The 18331-nt window shown below is 25.1% G+C and overlaps 1 protein-coding gene across 1 annotated transcript; it reads left to right on the forward strand.

Annotated features, from left to right (window-relative positions):
* The first annotated feature begins 7367 nt into the window (after positions 1-7367).
* Positions 7368-17063, forward strand: PIG-F (phosphatidylinositol glycan anchor biosynthesis class F). Its single transcript, XM_071185640.2, has 4 exons — positions 7368-7391; positions 10143-10234; positions 12407-12529; positions 15030-17063. Exons 1-4 carry the CDS (start codon positions 7389-7391, stop codon positions 15265-15267), a joined length of 456 nt encoding a protein of 151 aa, XP_071041741.1. The 5' UTR covers positions 7368-7388; the 3' UTR covers positions 15268-17063.
* Positions 17064-18331: the final 1268 nt, after the last annotated feature.

An 18331-nucleotide genomic window follows, 5' to 3' on the forward strand; every position in this document is an offset into this window, starting at 1 on the left:
TTTCTTGAAAATTAAAGGCCTTAAATTATTAGAATTCATAATGAAAAAAAAAAAGAATGCAATGCTCAGAATGAAATTGGGATAAAATTTCATACACATATTAAGTAATATAAATTCAAATTTAATTGAAGAAAATTTATTAAGTTTAAACAGAAGCCTAAAATAAAAACAATATTTCAAAATAAAATTCAATACTTATTTGGAAATGTACTTTATTATTTCTTTTTATTGATTATTAGAATTTTTTTTATATAGTAAACCTTTTCTTTTTTTAACTGCAGAAGATCACTTAAGCAACAAAAAATGTAAAACAAAATTACAAACAGTATACAGTATAAAAATTCACGTTTTCCGCCACTTGGTGGATTTCTAAGGTTGCATTAAAATTAGGGATGTAACGAGTATTTGGTCTTTTTGTCAAAAATTCAGTTCGTCGAATGATCGGCCAAATATTTTTTAGAAAAGAGTTTTTTTTAAAGTTTTTTTTCTTTTTAAATTTGTACAGATATGATAAAGAATAATATAAAATCGTATTTTTAACTATATTATAGTATTGTTTATTATAAAAAATAATTTTTACACAAATTTGTTAAATTTTAAAATCTTTGTTTCTGCACAGGGCTTGCAAATTTATTCTCTAGATAAGAAGACAAATGGAAAAATGAAATCTGAAAAATTCAAACTAGATTACTTTATACTGAACCACAAGTTTTTGTACTTCTGCTTTTTTTTTTTTTTTTTTTTTTGGAAAAATTTTTTACTCAGACAAGTCAATTTCGTCATTGTTTCGAAACTTTTAGTTCTAAGAATTGAGAAGTTTTTTTTTTTTTTTTTTCGTCTTTGCTGTTTTTATTATAACATCATTTTAAAGGATTGTCTCATACTATTTATTAATTCATTGTCACTTTTTCCCTGTAAAAACTGTGATTTTCAGCGTTAAGTTTTGTTTTAGGAACTAAGTAAAAAAATTTTTCTGTTTTTCTTTTTAATTAACTTTTCTTCTTATTGGCATTTTTATCATGACACAAATTTTTTTTAAATGAACCTTACTAATAAGCTTTATTTTGTAGCAATTTTTTTCCTCTAAAAATACGGCAATGTGAAAAATTTAACTTGAGATTTTCAGCATAAGATTTTAATTTAAAAAATAAAGAACGTTAATTGGTTTTGTTTCTATTTGTTTTTCCGTTTTTTTTTTCTTTCTTTTTTTACACAAGGTGACAATTTTTAAGAGCATTTCTGTTAGACTTAACTTTTTCTTGAATATATGGTAATTGAAAAACTGAGATGTTCAGGTTTAAAATTTTATTTCGAGAATTAAGATCAGATTTTTATTACTCTGTTTCTCTTTTGTACATAATCTGTAGTTTTTATGATAGCGTGGCATTTTTAAAAGCCTTTTTGATAGGCCTTATTTTTTAGCGTTGTTTTATGAATACGTTTTACCAAAAAATATTTTTCTTCGCATTGAAATTTCGGTTTCAGTGTTGCTAAGCTTCTACAAAATGTTCTATGTGGTCCCGAATATACGGTATTTGGCCGAATATTCCGTATTTGACCATATCACAATTCTTTACCACATTCGACCGAATCATATTAGTTACCGAAAAAACGAGGGGAAAATAGCTAGAACTTAGTTTTGAAGTAATGCATTTAAAAAAATTTAAATTACATTTTTTTTAAACCAGTAAACATGTTTATTATTCTAAAGGTCTTTAAAATGGAACCTAGAACAACTCTCTAGCTAAATCAGGAGAATTGTTAGTTTATTTTGAAAATTGGTCTGAGATGGTTGTTTGACAAATTTTATTTTTAATTTTCGAAAGGCCATATACATAAAATTATTCAATATTTGAGTGTGGTAAAATTCTGCCGAAAATTGTATCAAATTGACACAGAATGACCTTGAACTTTTTGAGATTAAAGACGAAAATGCTAATAAAAACAAAGAAAGTATCCATAGAACAATGTTAAAAAAACATAGTGTATCAGAAACACTTTTAAAAAAGCCACGCTTTTAAAGCAAGATATACACAAAAATGAAACTAAAAACTACATACCTCAGTTTTCCAATTAACGCATTTACAAGAAAAAGTCTAATAGAAACACCTCTATAAATTGCCATGTCACAATAAAAAGTTTTTATTTAAAAGACAAGCTAGATAAATATAAAAACCTTTTCTTTAGAGAAAAATTTAACGCTAAAAATCAGTGGTTCTTTATAGAAAACAAAATAAAATTTATTAGCAATGCTCTTAATAAAATTGTTCGGCACAAAAAACTGATAATTTTTCTAATTTCTTTTTATCTTTCATAACATATATTTGCAATCACCTGAATTTTAGAACTGAATTTTAAAAATTACATTTAATATAAGGTTAAAAATAAGCAGGGTTCATACAGAGATCAGTAATCCAAGGAGTTCAAAATTCTAAGGACTTATCAAAAAATAAAAAACTTGTGTAAAAGATAACTAGACAGTTTTTCAAAAAAAAAAAAAAAAAAAAAAAAATTAAAAAGCAGTTATTATAAGGAATTTGCAAAAATGTATAGTTTGCATATTTTTTCTAATCTTTTTGAAATAAATTTTGACTTTGTCAAACTTCATCAAGAAAAATAAATAAAGTTAGCACTTTTTTGTTGTTGTTAATTTACGTTACACTAGAGCTGCACAATGGGCTATTGGTGACGGTCTGGGAAACATCTCTGAGGATGATCCGAAGACATGCCATCACAATTTTGATCCTCTGCAGAGGGGATGGCACCCCCGCTTCGGTAGCCTGACGACCTGCACGCGAAGTCCAGCACTTTAGGGTAGAACATTTTAACAAGGACCAATGCCGCACACCCTCGGTCCCTACACAGACTGATCCAAGTGGTCACCCATCCGCAGCTAGTGATGCTTGACTTCGGTGATCTGCCGGGAACCGTGTCTTAACGATCAGTAAACTCACCTTTACAGTATCACTTTTACACATAAATACATTCTCCAGTTTCAAATAGTTTCCCTGTTTGAACAGCAAATTCATCAGCATACTTAGTAAGTTCATCTATGCAACACAATAATCTAAGGACTAATTTAGAAATCTAAGTAGTTCCAAGTACTCCTTGTACATACCTTAGATTATGCTTCCAGGCTGCGGCCTGCAAGAGACTTTAAAAAAAAAATCGCAGAAGGGGACCAACTCAAAAAGGTAAAACTCATAGCCCCCCACCCCAAGGCAAAGAAGATATTTAAAAGAATTTACATTTGGCACAACAAGCACGGTACGGAAATATCCCTGAAAAGTATACCACTGGCACCATCTTCTTGCAAATAACTAATTATTTTTTAAAAATAAAACCGGCAGGTTAAAAATCTCGTTCTTTACGATTGCCCCCTAGGCAGAATTTTTTTTGGCTTTTTGTCCCAAACTGCCCCCGATACAAATATTTTGCTTAAAGATACTTTTATACTAATTTAAAGAAACAGAAACGTGTTAAAATTAAAAAATTTTATTTTATACTTTAACATAATAGGCGATATTCTTGCTATTTGAAGGATGAAAAATACACTTATTAGTTCATTTCAAATTTTGTAAATCATGACAAATTAAAATTCATACTTAATTAAAAATTATAAAATCAGTGCAGTAATTGTTAAAATAATGATAAACTACAAAATCCTGTGAATAGAACTCTTGAAAAAAAAAAGATAGTCAAATAAACATGGTGTTCTTTAAAGAAAAAAAATGAAAGAACATAATTTCTAGATTGAACTATCTTTTAAAACTTTCATGATTTTTGAATTCTTAATTTGAAATTCTAGCTGAAGTTCCTTACAAGATTTTTTTTATAATCTCAAAGGAGAATAGAAAAATCATGATTATTTCTTTCCCCTCAAATGTGCAAAAAATACATCTCTGAAAAAGAAAAAAATTTTCAAAACTTCTGCATAAAGGAAAACCAAAATTTTTCACTTTCCAAATGAAAAACCCTTCTGCAAAAACTAACATTCTGTGATAATGTCGCCATAAATCTGCCACAAGGACGACATAGTCTGAGAGATAGGTCACAATATGGAAATACCCCCAGTTACCAGCCTATAGAGGTTTGCTTGGGATACTTACAAACTATGCCCTTCGAATTTGTTCTATGTTGCAATTTTTTTTTCTTTTTCACATAGGGTGCCCCCTAGAAGTTGCCTTTTCTTTTGCAAATGACAATGAAATAAATTCTACACCCCAAGTATATTACATAAAAGTAGAAGCTCTTATCTTATATAAGGTTTGGAAAAATCTCATTGTTAATAATAATTACTGGGTATCTGGTACATTTTCTAATTCATGACTAATTCCAAGAACTTTTCCTGACTTAACAAAGTCACTACTTTCTCTGACAAAAACAGAATAAATTAAAAAAGCATTATAACATTATGGAAATGATAGGTATAACCATAACTGTTATACTCTGCATCTTCATATTTTTTTTATTTTAAAATTAAAAAACAGTAAAGAAAGAGTTGAAGCAATAAAATAGATGAAAAAATAATAGCTAAGCAAATAATTTTTTATTCTTTTTATCTGCAGTATTATATTCTAAATTTACTTTTCTTGTTCATCAGAAAGGAAAGAAATACTACTGGTTTTTCTGTTCTGATTTCAGAATTAAAAAAAAAAGTGCCAATTACTGGCTTGCTTCAGCTAGAATTTTAAATTGATAAAATTAAAAAAATAATTAACAAAAATTCTGAAATCACAGAAGTTTAAAAGATACTTTGGTCTAAAAATGTTCTTTTTCTTCATTTTTTGAAAGAGCATCATAATATTTAAAGAACATGATAAAAACATTTTATATTTTAATAAAATATCACTCTGAGTGGGGATTTTGTTACAAATTCAGAACACCATGAAATTGGGAGCAGGAATCATTTAAAAAATAAAATTTTTCGGCAACCTAAATCCTGATAACCCTTCACCTAATAATTTTTAATAAATAGTTAAAATCAAGATAAATTTTGTTCAATACCGTAATTCATGACTTTCCAGGTGCACGGATACCCTTTAATTACCACAAAGAAAAACATTCTTAAAGTTTCAGGTCTTGATTTTTTAAGAAATTTAAATAATTACCAGCCTTGTGAATATTGGAGCTGAAAATATGTTTAAATATTTGACAACATCTATGATTTCGGAAATCTAAAACTTAATTATTTCACAAGAAATGATTATTAAAAGAACAATTTAACTACCTTAAACACCATTGGTTACTGTAATTTAGAAGATAGGTTATTTCCAAAGTTGGACTAAAATATGCACTTTCCAGATTTCACCAACAGAAAAAGCATTCCCTTGGAACATATATTTAAAACTTAATGTTTTCATGAGTTTAATTACGATTTCAAATAAATGTTAACGAGTATATTCTATCAAATTAAAATCATTAGATTTTTTTTTAAAAAAGAAACTTAATTTTTTTTAAAAAATGGCCAACTTACCAAACTGAAATAGAACAATACTGAATTCAGCAGATCTAGCTAATTCGCAACGTTCCTGTAGAGACGAGCTTCTGAATTGTTAAACACACAGTAGCCCGATTCTACAGGTCCCATTTCGAATTACCAAATATTCCTAATTCCATCAATAACACTAAGATCACAGACCAAGAAAAAAGCTGAAAGAGAAATTATTACGATTTAGGAACATACATAATAACATTGGAAGAAATAAATTTACCCAACAGAAAAAGCATTTAAAAAATACGATTTCAACAATACTTTAAGTTGCCTATCGAACTATGAAAAAAAATGGATGCCCAAGAACTCCGTCATTCCGCTACGCTTGCCGTCAGCCATTTTATGAAAGCGGGTTACCATAGCTATTAACGTTCTTGTTAACCGATCGATTTCTCCGTTGGCGAAAATGGCATCCATTAACAGAAAAAAACTAGAAAAATTAAAAAAATACTGCTAAAACCTGATAAAATTAACAGAATACCTATTCCAAGAAATATAGAAGAAATTCAGCAATTTATGAACATAAAACCATTTTTTTTAAATAGAATTTCAATTAAAAAAAATTTGATTCACATAGAAATTCACGAAATAGAAAATTTATTGCATAAAATTTCTAAACAAATTAAGAACTAAACAATTTAAAAACTGAATGCAGTTATTTAAGTATAAAATCAATAAGGAAACTATCTTACCGTATTCCAGAAGGAACCCCTTGTAAGAAGTTCAATAAACTCGAAATTCAATTTAGGCCTAGTTCTGAAAGAATTCTTCCAAAATATTGTTTACTAATATGAATTACATCAAATAGTAAGTAAAGTTTATATCACACGCAATTAAAAGAAAGTCAAAATGCATAAAGAAAGCTAATAAGGAAAACTGGAATCAAGCAACGCTGATCTATCGATCGTCACTACGGCACTTCATCATCCACCAACCCCGTCCATCGCATTTTAGCCGTTTTGCGAAAAGTACAAAAAAAATTGAAATTTGCATATTCTCCTTTTCGTGGTTGCAGTGAAGAATCATAGAAAGCAGTGCAAAGATTTTTTGCTTAGTTTTTATTTTGTTAAATTTTGTTTTTATTGCTTAATAGTCCTGTAGGTTGTATTTTTTAATATGATTTAAATAATTTCAGATCGGCAGAGTTTTCATCCAACAGTTTTTATATCACTTAAAATATTGATCACCCATCGATTAACCACCAGTTTTGTTAGGCGAACTTTGAAACGATTCATTCAGTTTAAATCGTATACGATCTTTTACTTTACTCTAATACCTCTCATTACTGTATAAATTCAAAATTAAACATATCATTCCGTTGCAAAAGTTTTAATTTTTGTACATTGTCTACTTGTTTACATTTCAAATCGGAAAGAAAGTTCTTGCAATGAATCTGTTAAAAAAATATAAACTTGCAATTAAGAGATTTATTGTTTATTGAATTTAAACTTCCAATATATTATAATGAGCAATACAAAGAAAGTACTTTTTTCAAAACGCTGTGCAATCTGGTGCTTAGTTTTAGGATTTTGTTTAATATTGTATCCTGTATTATTATTGAATTTTTATAATTACTCTCTAATTTATCTTAGTATTTTAACTACTATGTCGGCATTTAATATTGTGAATATGAATCGTAAAGCAATTTACTTTCCTGTTCCAATTTTTTTCTCTATCGTAGACGATGTTAATACTAAAGAGAAAATGAATAAAAGATCTGAAAATCGGGTTAGTCAATGAATTATTTTTAAAACTGTTGTTTCATTTATATAAAATAACTGACCTTGCCTCCTGCAAGAATGAATATTACTAATTTAAAATATAAAATTAAGATCGGTATTATTAAAAGATTTTAATATTCATCACATATGTATATAAAGTACTTAAAAGAATAATGGTAATTTTTTATCATCTTATTATTTTAAATTCTTTATAATTAAATTTAAAGAAAATACCTTTGGATCCAAATAAAAATAATGGTGTTACTGCTAATAATTATGATATAATTAATATTGTGTTATGATTAATAATACATATATTTATATATATATATGCTGAAAAGCAGAAACCTTCCGGGACGGATACAGATTATTACACAGTCTTCAAATTATTTTTCACTGTAGTTCACTTTTTAATTTTAAAAAATCAAACAAACAAATTCTGGGGGGATTGCTAAGATTCTTTTTTAAAACACCTATAAACTTCTTCTGATATAAATTAAAGAGCTGAATTGAAAAACTACAGCAAGGAATAAAAGTAGATTCTTTAATCTGTTGCTTGATTACAGGCTTAATTGTACAGGGATTTATTTCCACTTTTTTTAAAAATTTAAATTCAGTTATCATTGCTTAACATTTAACTTTAATTTCAACAGCATTAAGTTTTTACGTAAAAGGACCTTATATTTGCAAATTTTGCTACACATATGTTAAATTTAGCTGAATTTATAAAATTATAGCTTCTGTTTGACTAGGTTGAAATTAGGGATGTCACAAATATTCAGCCCTTTTGTTAAGTATTCAGTTAGCCGAATATTGGGTAGAATATTTGGCCAAATATTTTGAAAATTATTATTTGGAAAATTATTTTTTGACTAACTTTTTTTGGGGAGAAATTTTAATAGATTTAATAAAGAATAAACTAAATTTGCATTTTTTACTATACATTATTAGAAATAGTTTTTATAAATATTTGTTGAATTTCAAAACTTGTTAATTTATGTTCTGAAAAGAGCAGAATTAACAAGTCATGGAAGATCAAAATTTGATGAATTGAAATTTTTCTAAATTTTTTTTATTCTATGTAATGAAAATAAATTTCCATCTAATATAGTAAATACTTATACAGAGACTGTAATATTAAATGTAATTGTTGTTTTGAAGAAGATTGTGTTTTATAGTTAGGATTTAATAAGATTTCCCTTGCCTCATATGTTATGTGAAACAATCCATTACCAGTGTCTTCTTTTTACACATGTAGAAATATATATTAAAAAAAGGTATTAATTTTTTTTTTTTTTGTTCTTATTTGCATTCTAAAAAAATCCAAAAGTATTTTAAGTTTTTTAAAATTACTTTACATAAGTTTTATTATTTATTACACTCCAAATGCTAGTGTACTTTTACAAACTGAAATTTATTGACACAACAATTAACATAATAATGAATTTGAAACTTCGAAAATAAATAAAAATTTTAAATAATCTTATATTAAAATGCTTTATAAACAAAAATTAAATAATTGATGAGTTCTTTGAAAAATGATTAGTTTTATATCAATATTTTAAATCAAGTTCATTTAAATAAACGAACCTTGATTATAACTCTGCTTAATAATATCATAAATCAAACTTATTAATTAATACTTCAAAATTAATCAAAACAAATTAAGTAATAAACACAGGATACAAAATGTATAAAAGGTATTAATTTTTTTAAAAAATGTGAATAATAACAGCAAATATATCATACATAATATATTGATATATATTTTACTCTGCATTAAAAGAACATCAATAACAGGAATGTTCGCTATAATACAGATTTTATAAAACAAAAACTAACAGTTTCTGAAGAAGCAAACAGATAAGACGTAGTATAAATAATAATCTTTTTTCCATTTACACAAAGGAGGAAGAGAGAATATTAACAAATAATAATGACAACTTAACTGATGCCATTCAAGTAAAAAAAAAAAGATTACAACACTCACAGTCAATAAGTTCCTCACATTTAAATTAAAAAAAAAAAATTCTCACATTACATAACAAAATCTCAGTTAAAACCAATATTAATTCAAATTATTATACTATGTTAGAATTATTTATGCTTTCTGTTCTTTCCTGATCATATAAATTTTTTATTTTACAGAAATTGGAATACAAATGGATGTAAAAATTCAATTTATTTAAACTTGTGTACCTAAACATGTATTTTTTTATTATTCCATTATAATTCATAACCTAATAAATGCAAGAGGGAAAGAAGTCAAAGCATTGTGATACAAAAAATGTTTCTAGAAATATACTTTGAGCTGTAATGTTTAAAAATTTCTTGAATGATTTCTATCCATTGGAAAACTCTATTATAAGATAATACTACTTACTAAAAATATATGAATTAGTAATTTTTCATACATTAGAGTTATAGCAATGCTATAATATTATTTTTAATACTTACTGCCAAATAAACACAATATTTTTAGCAACAAACGAATCATTTTGACCCCACAATAAACTACACAACTTCATCGACTCTCAGCAAATGTAGTACGAGTACAAACATGGGATGTTGTGGTCACGTGTTGCACATACGCAAGAATAGCTTACAAAAAAAAAAAAAAAAAATAGTTGCAGAAATCTGCTTGTAAGTTCCTGTTTTGAAATATTTCATATAGGAAATCATTGAATGTAAAACACTTTCTTATGTTTTTAAAACATTCTTGCGATCACTTGAAAAATTTGGCTATGCTTCTACCTAATTGTTGCATTTTTGAGACTTTGTGTGTTGTTCGGGTATATATATATCTAACTAAAAGTAGTTTATAGTTAATATTTCACAAATTAATTTAAATGGGTATTATGTCTTACTTATGAAAATTAAATAGATGCTTTAAAACCTTCTTCTAAATGTGTGTGTTTTTTTACTAGGAATTTTCTGTGTGGGGTGCATTAGTTGCTTTATTTTGCAGCATTTGTGTTTATGCAGTGATTTCCATTCTTTTAGGAGCACCGATATATAAGTATGTTAAACGATTTATTTATATTAAAATAAAAAATTCAACACTTTTTATAATTCTTGCTATAGAAAATGTCAGGTGCATTTATATTATTATAAATAAAACTTGCTATTACCTTACCATCTGGTAAGTAAAAGTTTTAAATAATATTAAAATATACATCCCTGCTTTTTTTTTATTTTTATAGAACTTCCAATCTTTGCTTCAGCATCTTAAAATATCATTTTTCAAATTTTCTGTAGAATTCTTGTTTTAACTATAGAAGTAATCTTCATTAGGCTTATTTTGAAAAAAATAAAATGAGCTATTAACTACAGAAACTAATGAACTTATTAGCAGAACAGCTTAGCAATGAAATATAAATAAATCCTATTTACTTAATGTATATTTTAAACAATAGAGCTTCAAAATTCTATTTTTCACAAATAAATAAATAATAACTCATTTTTTATTTATTTATTGTTTATTAAATTAAAAGTGCTCTAATCGAGTTTAGGCTGTAAACTAACATCTGCAAAATTTGGAGAGATTCTCTAAAATTGTGTAACAAGCAATATAAAGCAACAAATTATAAATCTATATTTTCTGAAATTTGATGGGAAAAGAAAAGTAAACATTAACACATTAAATTCTTATCAATAAGAAAATGGCTTAACTTCTATTTAGCATGATGACAACATACAGCTTTTGATTATCGTAAAAAAAAAGTTTTTGGTATTATGAGTACTCATGAGGATTAAGAAATGGCAAGTTTCTACCACAGAGGCAAAAAGAAACACCTTAATTAAAATGTAAGGTCCTTTTTATCAAAAAAATAAAAATTACTAGCTCTTATTTGTAAATCTGACTAATACAGACTAGAGAATCTTTATAGCGCAAACCTTGAAACCTGAGACTTTCGTCTTATAGAATTTTGTTATATAACTCATTACACTTCTCTTTATGGCAATGTTAGTCTGGAATAGATCAATCTTAAAATGCTTTAAAAAAATTTTAGATACAAATAATTAAAAATTCAAAATATGCACTTAAATATTTAATGTTTACTGAAAAAAAAATTTCTGCAGCATTAGAACTAGTAAGAAATAAATTAATTAAGTTTGGTTTGCTTAGCTTTTGAAATTTTTACCTCTTAGCAAATAATTTAACAAATAATGTGAAAAGTTAATAATTCTTGCTGAGTTATAAATATTTCTTAAATGCAAATTTCAATGTTTACACTCACAAAGCTTTCGTAATTTATGGATAATTGCAGTTTATAGAATTGCATTATATAAATTTTCTGCTGTAGGTAGAATGAAATTATTTTTTTTGTGAAATATTAGTTAATGTTATTTTATTACACCAGATGTTAAAAATGAGATTAATTTAAAATCCCTGAAATAAAAAAAAATTATATGCAAAAACATAAAATTTAAGGATAATTTTACTATTTAGAAATTTTTTTTCAGAGTACTTTTTTTATTTAAAAAAATTATTTTTAATTGTATCAATATTTATAAATCTGAATTGAATATGAAAACACAAAATTCTATGTATGTATAATTATTAACTAGTATGAATATATATTTATCTTTATATATTTTTTTGTTAAAAAAATAGACTATATGCAATAAACAATATATATATATATATATTTCTTTTGAAGAATCACACGAGGAAAGGATTAAAAATTTTGCATTATATTGAATTTGTGTTTAAATATATATTGGTTGCTAAACAATTCTATTAGTCATTTTTAGTATTCTGAAAGAAATAAGTTTCTTATGGATAAAATGTAAACCCTTTGATAGTCAGATTTTATCTGTAGGAAGTTTTTATAATGTCTCCTTAATTAGGGTTCATGCAAGTTTTTAAATATAAATCCTTAAAATTTTCTTCAAATATTCAATTCTTTTTCTTATTTTCAGGATAAAAAATATTTCTAAAATTAACCATTAGCTCTGTAAGAATTGGAGTTAGTGAATTTGAAAGCCAATAAGAAACACAGAGTTAAAAGAGATTTTATTATTTTTTTTTAGTTGTCATTATCAAAATAGTAAGTGTGCCAAAAATGCAGGTTTCTTATGATGATATTGAGGTTTGGCTGTTTATTTTATTTATTTGATATTTTCTTACAGTGTTCTTTAAATATGTGGTGTTTCATTATATAATTTTATTTATTTTTCTTTGTAGAGATTGGGGTGCTACTCTCTATTTTAGCTCTCTAATGACTTTACTCACTGTCTATCCTCTGATTTGGTATTATTTCTTCAGTGATAGTATCAGTTCAGTTTTAAAAGTAATAACTGATACCAAGTGAGTTATAAAAGTTAAAAAGTTCATTCTTTTCTTTTTTATATGTTATTTTCTTAAATGTCATTTCTTCACTAGAATCATTAAATGAGGTATATTTTAAACTTTTTTATGAATTTATTGTATTGTAATTACAGTACAAAGCTAGATGCCCAGTTTACTGGAAATGCTCTTTTTGCAGACTCTTTTTAACAATTTTAATTTTTAAAAAATTAAATTATTTTCCTCACATTGTGTTAAAAAAAGTATTAATAAATAATTTTTTTTTTTATTTATTCTTGCTGCTTTTCTAATTTGCTAAACATTTAATTTACTTTACTAGAATCATTAAATGAGTGATATTTTAAACTTTTTTATGAATTCATTGTATTGTAATTACAGTGCAAAGCTGGATGCTTAGTTTACTGGAAATGTTCTTTTTGCAGACTCTTTTTAACAATATTAATTTTTAAATAAAATCAAATTATTTTTCTCACATTGTGTTAAAAAAAAGTATTGATAAATTTTTTTTAAAAATTTATTCTTGTTGCTTTTCTAATTGCTAAACATTTAATTTACTTTAATAAGCACACTAAAAGAGGTGTTGAAAAGTCAAAAGGAATTATAGAAAAAGAAACTTTAGTGAGAAGATTAAACTTAAATATTAATTAAACTGCATATTAATAGTGTTTAAAAAAGAACAGCAGGAAAGTTTTGTTTCTCTTAAAATTATAAATGTTTACATCAAAAAAAAAAAAAAACAATCTTCTCAGTTCTGTTTCTTGTTTAATATTTTTTTAAAAAAAATTCAAATTAAATAAATTTACTTTTAAAATTTGAGGGTGGTTTTTTAATGTTATTTTTATCTGCTTATTTGCTTTGCTAATTTTTCATATCAAATGGGAATAAAAGACTGTCTGAAAGAAAGAAAGTGTCTGAATTCTTTGAAAGAAAAAGTTCAAATTGTAGTCTGCTCACTTTTATTTATTTTTGTATGTATATATTTTATCATGCTAAACACTCTTTTGTTAATTAAAGGTCATTCAATCCATCAGAAAACATTGTGATAAATTGATATAAATTATCATCCATTTGTTATTTTTTTATTGAATAATATATATTTTGATGTTTATCTTAAAGACTTTTTATTGGAAGAAATCTATTTTCTGTGCTTGCCGAAGTGCAATGATTCTGAATATAGGACTTTCCACTGTGTTTATATTAAAATGAAAACCAGTATTTTGTCCTTTTTTCAACTAATATTTTTTTGAACATTATATCCCTTCAAATGCTTTATATATATCAGAAATTATTAATTTGTATTATAAATTTTATAAAAATTTATTTGTTAGTAATCGATATCTTAGAACAGATGTACGAGAAATTGTTTCAATAAGAAATATATTTTTTATGTAAGAAATCTCTTTTTATCTGATATCTTGAAGAATTAGGATAGATGAATGTGTAAACATTTGTCTCCCATGGCAGGAAACGAACAGGAATAGTGACATTTTCTGTTTGCCGAAAAAATTTCTCTTCGGTTAACTCTAAATTTTTTCCGTCAGGATTCTCAGGTAAAACTTTCTTTAGGTTTAAACTTTGCATAGATCAGACATGAAATTATTCAATGATTTTTTACCTTTCTGCCATTTCTCTTTCTTTCTTCCTATTTTCATTGTTGTAGTTGTCATTTAAAAATTTTTTTTTTATTGTTTCGTCAAAGAAAAAGAAAACTTTGACTTCAGTTGCAAGGTAAAATACTTCTTAAGAATGTTTTAAAAAGTAGAGTTCAACAACAAAATCTGTTGCTCACAGTTGTTGTTGTAAACTGTGTTTGCTTCATTGCAAACACAGATTACTATGTTTTATTTTCGTATTTCCCTTTGTTCTTCCTAATATTCCTTTTAATGGCAGGTAGTTATATTTATTTATGAAAATAAATTTTTAAGACTCAAATTATTTTTTATGTTTTCAAATAATAATTTTCTCACTGTAGTCAATATTTTTTTTTATTGTGTTGGAAAAAAATGTTTTATGGAAAAAAATTCTTTAAAGATAAACTTTTCTTTTGTCTCAATAAAAAATTTCCCATTTTTTTTAAAATTCACTTAGAAAATACTCAAATACAGAAGGTATTGATTATTAAGTGGTTAGAAACAGGCATTAATAACGAAGTTTTTTTTTTTTTTTTTTTTGCAGAGTTGATTTTTATATTTTGAACACCTTTTGAAATTTTTTAATCCTTTCATACAGCAAAAATAATCTATTTATGAACTTGAAACCTTCTTTTAAAAAGAAAAATATGATTTTAATTAATATGATTAATATAGATAAATGCGGAAAATGTATAAATTGTACTTTAATATTAGCTTTTTCAAGGACCATATCCTTTTATTTTTAAAATTTCAATTTCTAAAAGAATTATGCTGCAATTTTTTTATTTTTTATATTGCGATATTTTATTATATTTTTTTTGTATAAAATAATTCTGAATATTTTTTTAATAGGTAATTTTTCTTTTCAGATTTGATAACATGATGGAAAATCACTTACAGTCAATTTTAATATGGACAATTATGGGTGCATGGGTTGGTGCTTTCCCCATACCTTTAGATTGGGATAGGCCATGGCAAAAATGGCCCATTACATGTTGCATTGGAGCATGTCTTGGAAATAGTGTAATGCACTTAATCACAGGATATAAACTTTTACAATCATATGTGAAAGATAAGAAAAAAGTTTTATTTAATAGAACTGTATGATTGTTTTATTAACAATGATATGAGCAGTGATAATAATAGCTTTATTAGCTTCAGTCTCGGTCTTTATGAGTTTTATGAAATTATGCCTTTCCTTTTCTGTTAAAGCTCATTGTAAATAAATATATAGTTCATTATACTGTTAAACATTAGGAATTTGAGTATTGTTATATAGTGTTTTTTAAACTCATTTCTAGTTTTTATATCATTAAACAAATGTGTTTTTTATTTAAAGTAATGTATAATTGTTTTTTTTTATTGTTTTTTTTTATGTTTGTAAGCTATGTCCCCTTAATATACAATTTTTGACTTTCTGTTTTACAATCATTCAAACTAGGACTTAATAATAATGGCAGTCTGAAACATCTGAAATTCAACACAGACCACTATTAAGTAATAATTAGCAGTCCATAATTAGTGGATTTATATGAAGCGCTTAGTTTTAAATTTTTCAACTAATTTACTAAAATTTCAATATTGTACTTGTGAAATTTATATTGTTTCATAATTTTTTGAATATTTTCTAAAAATCTAATTGGAACAAGTTAAAAGACCAGTGGAAAATGTGTATAAACTAGTGAAATCTTTTAGTTATTGGACATTTGGACTAATAACTAAATTTTCTTAACTTCTACCTTTTCACAACTATGCTTATTAAATTTTTAAAACTGTTATAATTCTAAAATGTAGAAGTGCTGATTCACAACATCAAAAGATTTAAATCTTTCGACATTTTGATTTTTTCGAGGAAATTTTTCTTTGATAGTGGTTTTTGAAGCCCTATCACTAAAGAAAATGAAAAAGTACCTTTTAAAGTGCCCTGTGCTTGAGGCAAAGCTATAGTTTAAAGTTATACCATCTTGCCGTAAAAAATAATCTGAACTTCAAAACAGACTAATAACTTTTAATATTTTAGAAGTTTTAAAAATTGCATATTTGGCAAGATTTTTTCATTATGATAGTTATCAAAATCAAAAAATAATTCACAATGTTTGTAAATTTTTATGAACAAAAATTGAGAATTATTACATTGGAGTATTTTTTTAAGTATTAAAAAAAAAAAACTTAAAAAGCTTTTAATTAACACAAAACTGTTTTTTTTTTCTTTTCTTTTCATATTGACATTTTTAGCCATTTTCATAATTAGCTAAGAAAGGTCCTATAGATAGATAAAAATAAGCTGAACTTCACCTTACAGTCTGAATAATTATTGCAAACTTGCAGTTATTTTGAAAATAGCATGTTATTAGAAAGAAACAAAGAAAAGATATTTCACGTAATAGCAGAATTTTTGAAAAGCCTTAAATGAAACTTGGGCAACAGAAATGTAGCTCATGTATTTGTTTGTTATCTTTAATTCTAAATAAATCTAAGTATGCAAAACTTGGAAAGTTTTTTAATTCAAATATAACATTATTACAATTTTAAGTTGAACTGATATTGATCAATATTGCACTAAGGAATACTTTAGTTGTCATCGGCTTTACTGATACATTTACTTGTTATACTTTAGTTGTTCTAAAAACAAAATTCACGATGGTCTACGAGATAAATTTTGATCTCTTTTTCTATGGCCCTTTTTTTTAAAAGTGAATGTGCATCCTTATTTTAATGTTGTAATCTTTTCTACACTGAAGCAATATTTTTAACAATGCTATGCTGTCAATAATGTTGCAATCATGATGGATTTCTATACTCTCACAAAAATGCATAACCTGCAGTTAAAAAGTTTCATATTTATCTGCATTTTAATTAACTATATAAATTTAAAAAAAAGATATTAAAAAAATTTGATCATATATTTGAATTATTGTTATTTCATGTTGTCTTTCACATTTTTGAATAATCAATCTTGACAAAAATGTTATTAGTGAAATTTTTCGATTACAACTCATAATCATGACAATAATTACAATATTAGTAATTTTGATTACAACTGTAATGGAGTTTACAACAATCAATTACAATATTCATAATTTTTATAAATTCATAATTGTGATTATAAATTTTGATAACAGTAATCATGATTACAGTAATCAATCAATCCTCACCTTAACACCAACATTCATAATTTTGATTACAATTATAATTATGAACTATAATCAAGTACTAATAATTGTTATTACTAGTAATTAAATTATAGGATTACATACAACCATAATTATAAGTAATTGATTGCATAGCTTAATTACTGTAATCGACATGCAACTCTGATTCACATAACCTATTCTACAATAAATTTCAAACAAGTTTACTTTTATAAAATACTTTTGAACAAAATATGAGTTTATTTAATTTATATTGTTTAATTAAGGAATAATAAAATATAAAAACTTTTTACCCACAAGATTGTTTTGGATATTCATCTGCGTAGATATATATTTCGAAATGCAATATTAATAGTAAAAACTTTTTTTAAAAAATATAGTAAAGTATCATTTATACGTTTCTCATTTCTGCATTGTTTTATGGCAGCCACTGTTCATTCTTAATTTTTGCAATGTCAAAATGGTTTCTATAAAAATGTACAATGCTGATGTCAATGTAAAAATGATATTTATAAAATACATTTGGGTATTAATTTTTAAGATGTAAGTGAAAAATTAAAAAAAAAAAAATTCTTGCAAATTATAATATATTTGAGAAATGTGAAGATTTTAGAAAAAAAATATTTGTCAAAATTTGCTGAGCAACAAACTTGCGACTCTCCTTTTGTAGTTATCCTTATTTGTTTTAGAGAAAGAGACATTTAATAATCTTAAATTTATTACTATGTATATATACCACTTTTCATTTACTATTTATCATCTCTATTTGTAATTTTGAATTTTACTACATAAACCTTAACAGTTTATAGGTATTTAAAGTTTATATTATGCCTCAGCTTTTTTTCATACGAAGAAAGACTATGGCATTTTCATATTAAGTTTAGAAAAGATATATATGTTAGAGAATATTTTTAAAATATAATTAATTGTAACATTCATTATATAATTTACTTAAAATAATGTAATTAATTGTATATTTGACAAGAATAAGAATAAAATGATTTTTGTCACAATATATA

Source organism: Parasteatoda tepidariorum, chromosome 5 (assembly GCF_982258835.1).
Source record: "Parasteatoda tepidariorum strain Cologne lab strain chromosome 5, Ptep-v5.0, whole genome shotgun sequence".
NCBI lineage: Eukaryota > Metazoa > Arthropoda > Arachnida > Araneae > Theridiidae > Parasteatoda > Parasteatoda tepidariorum.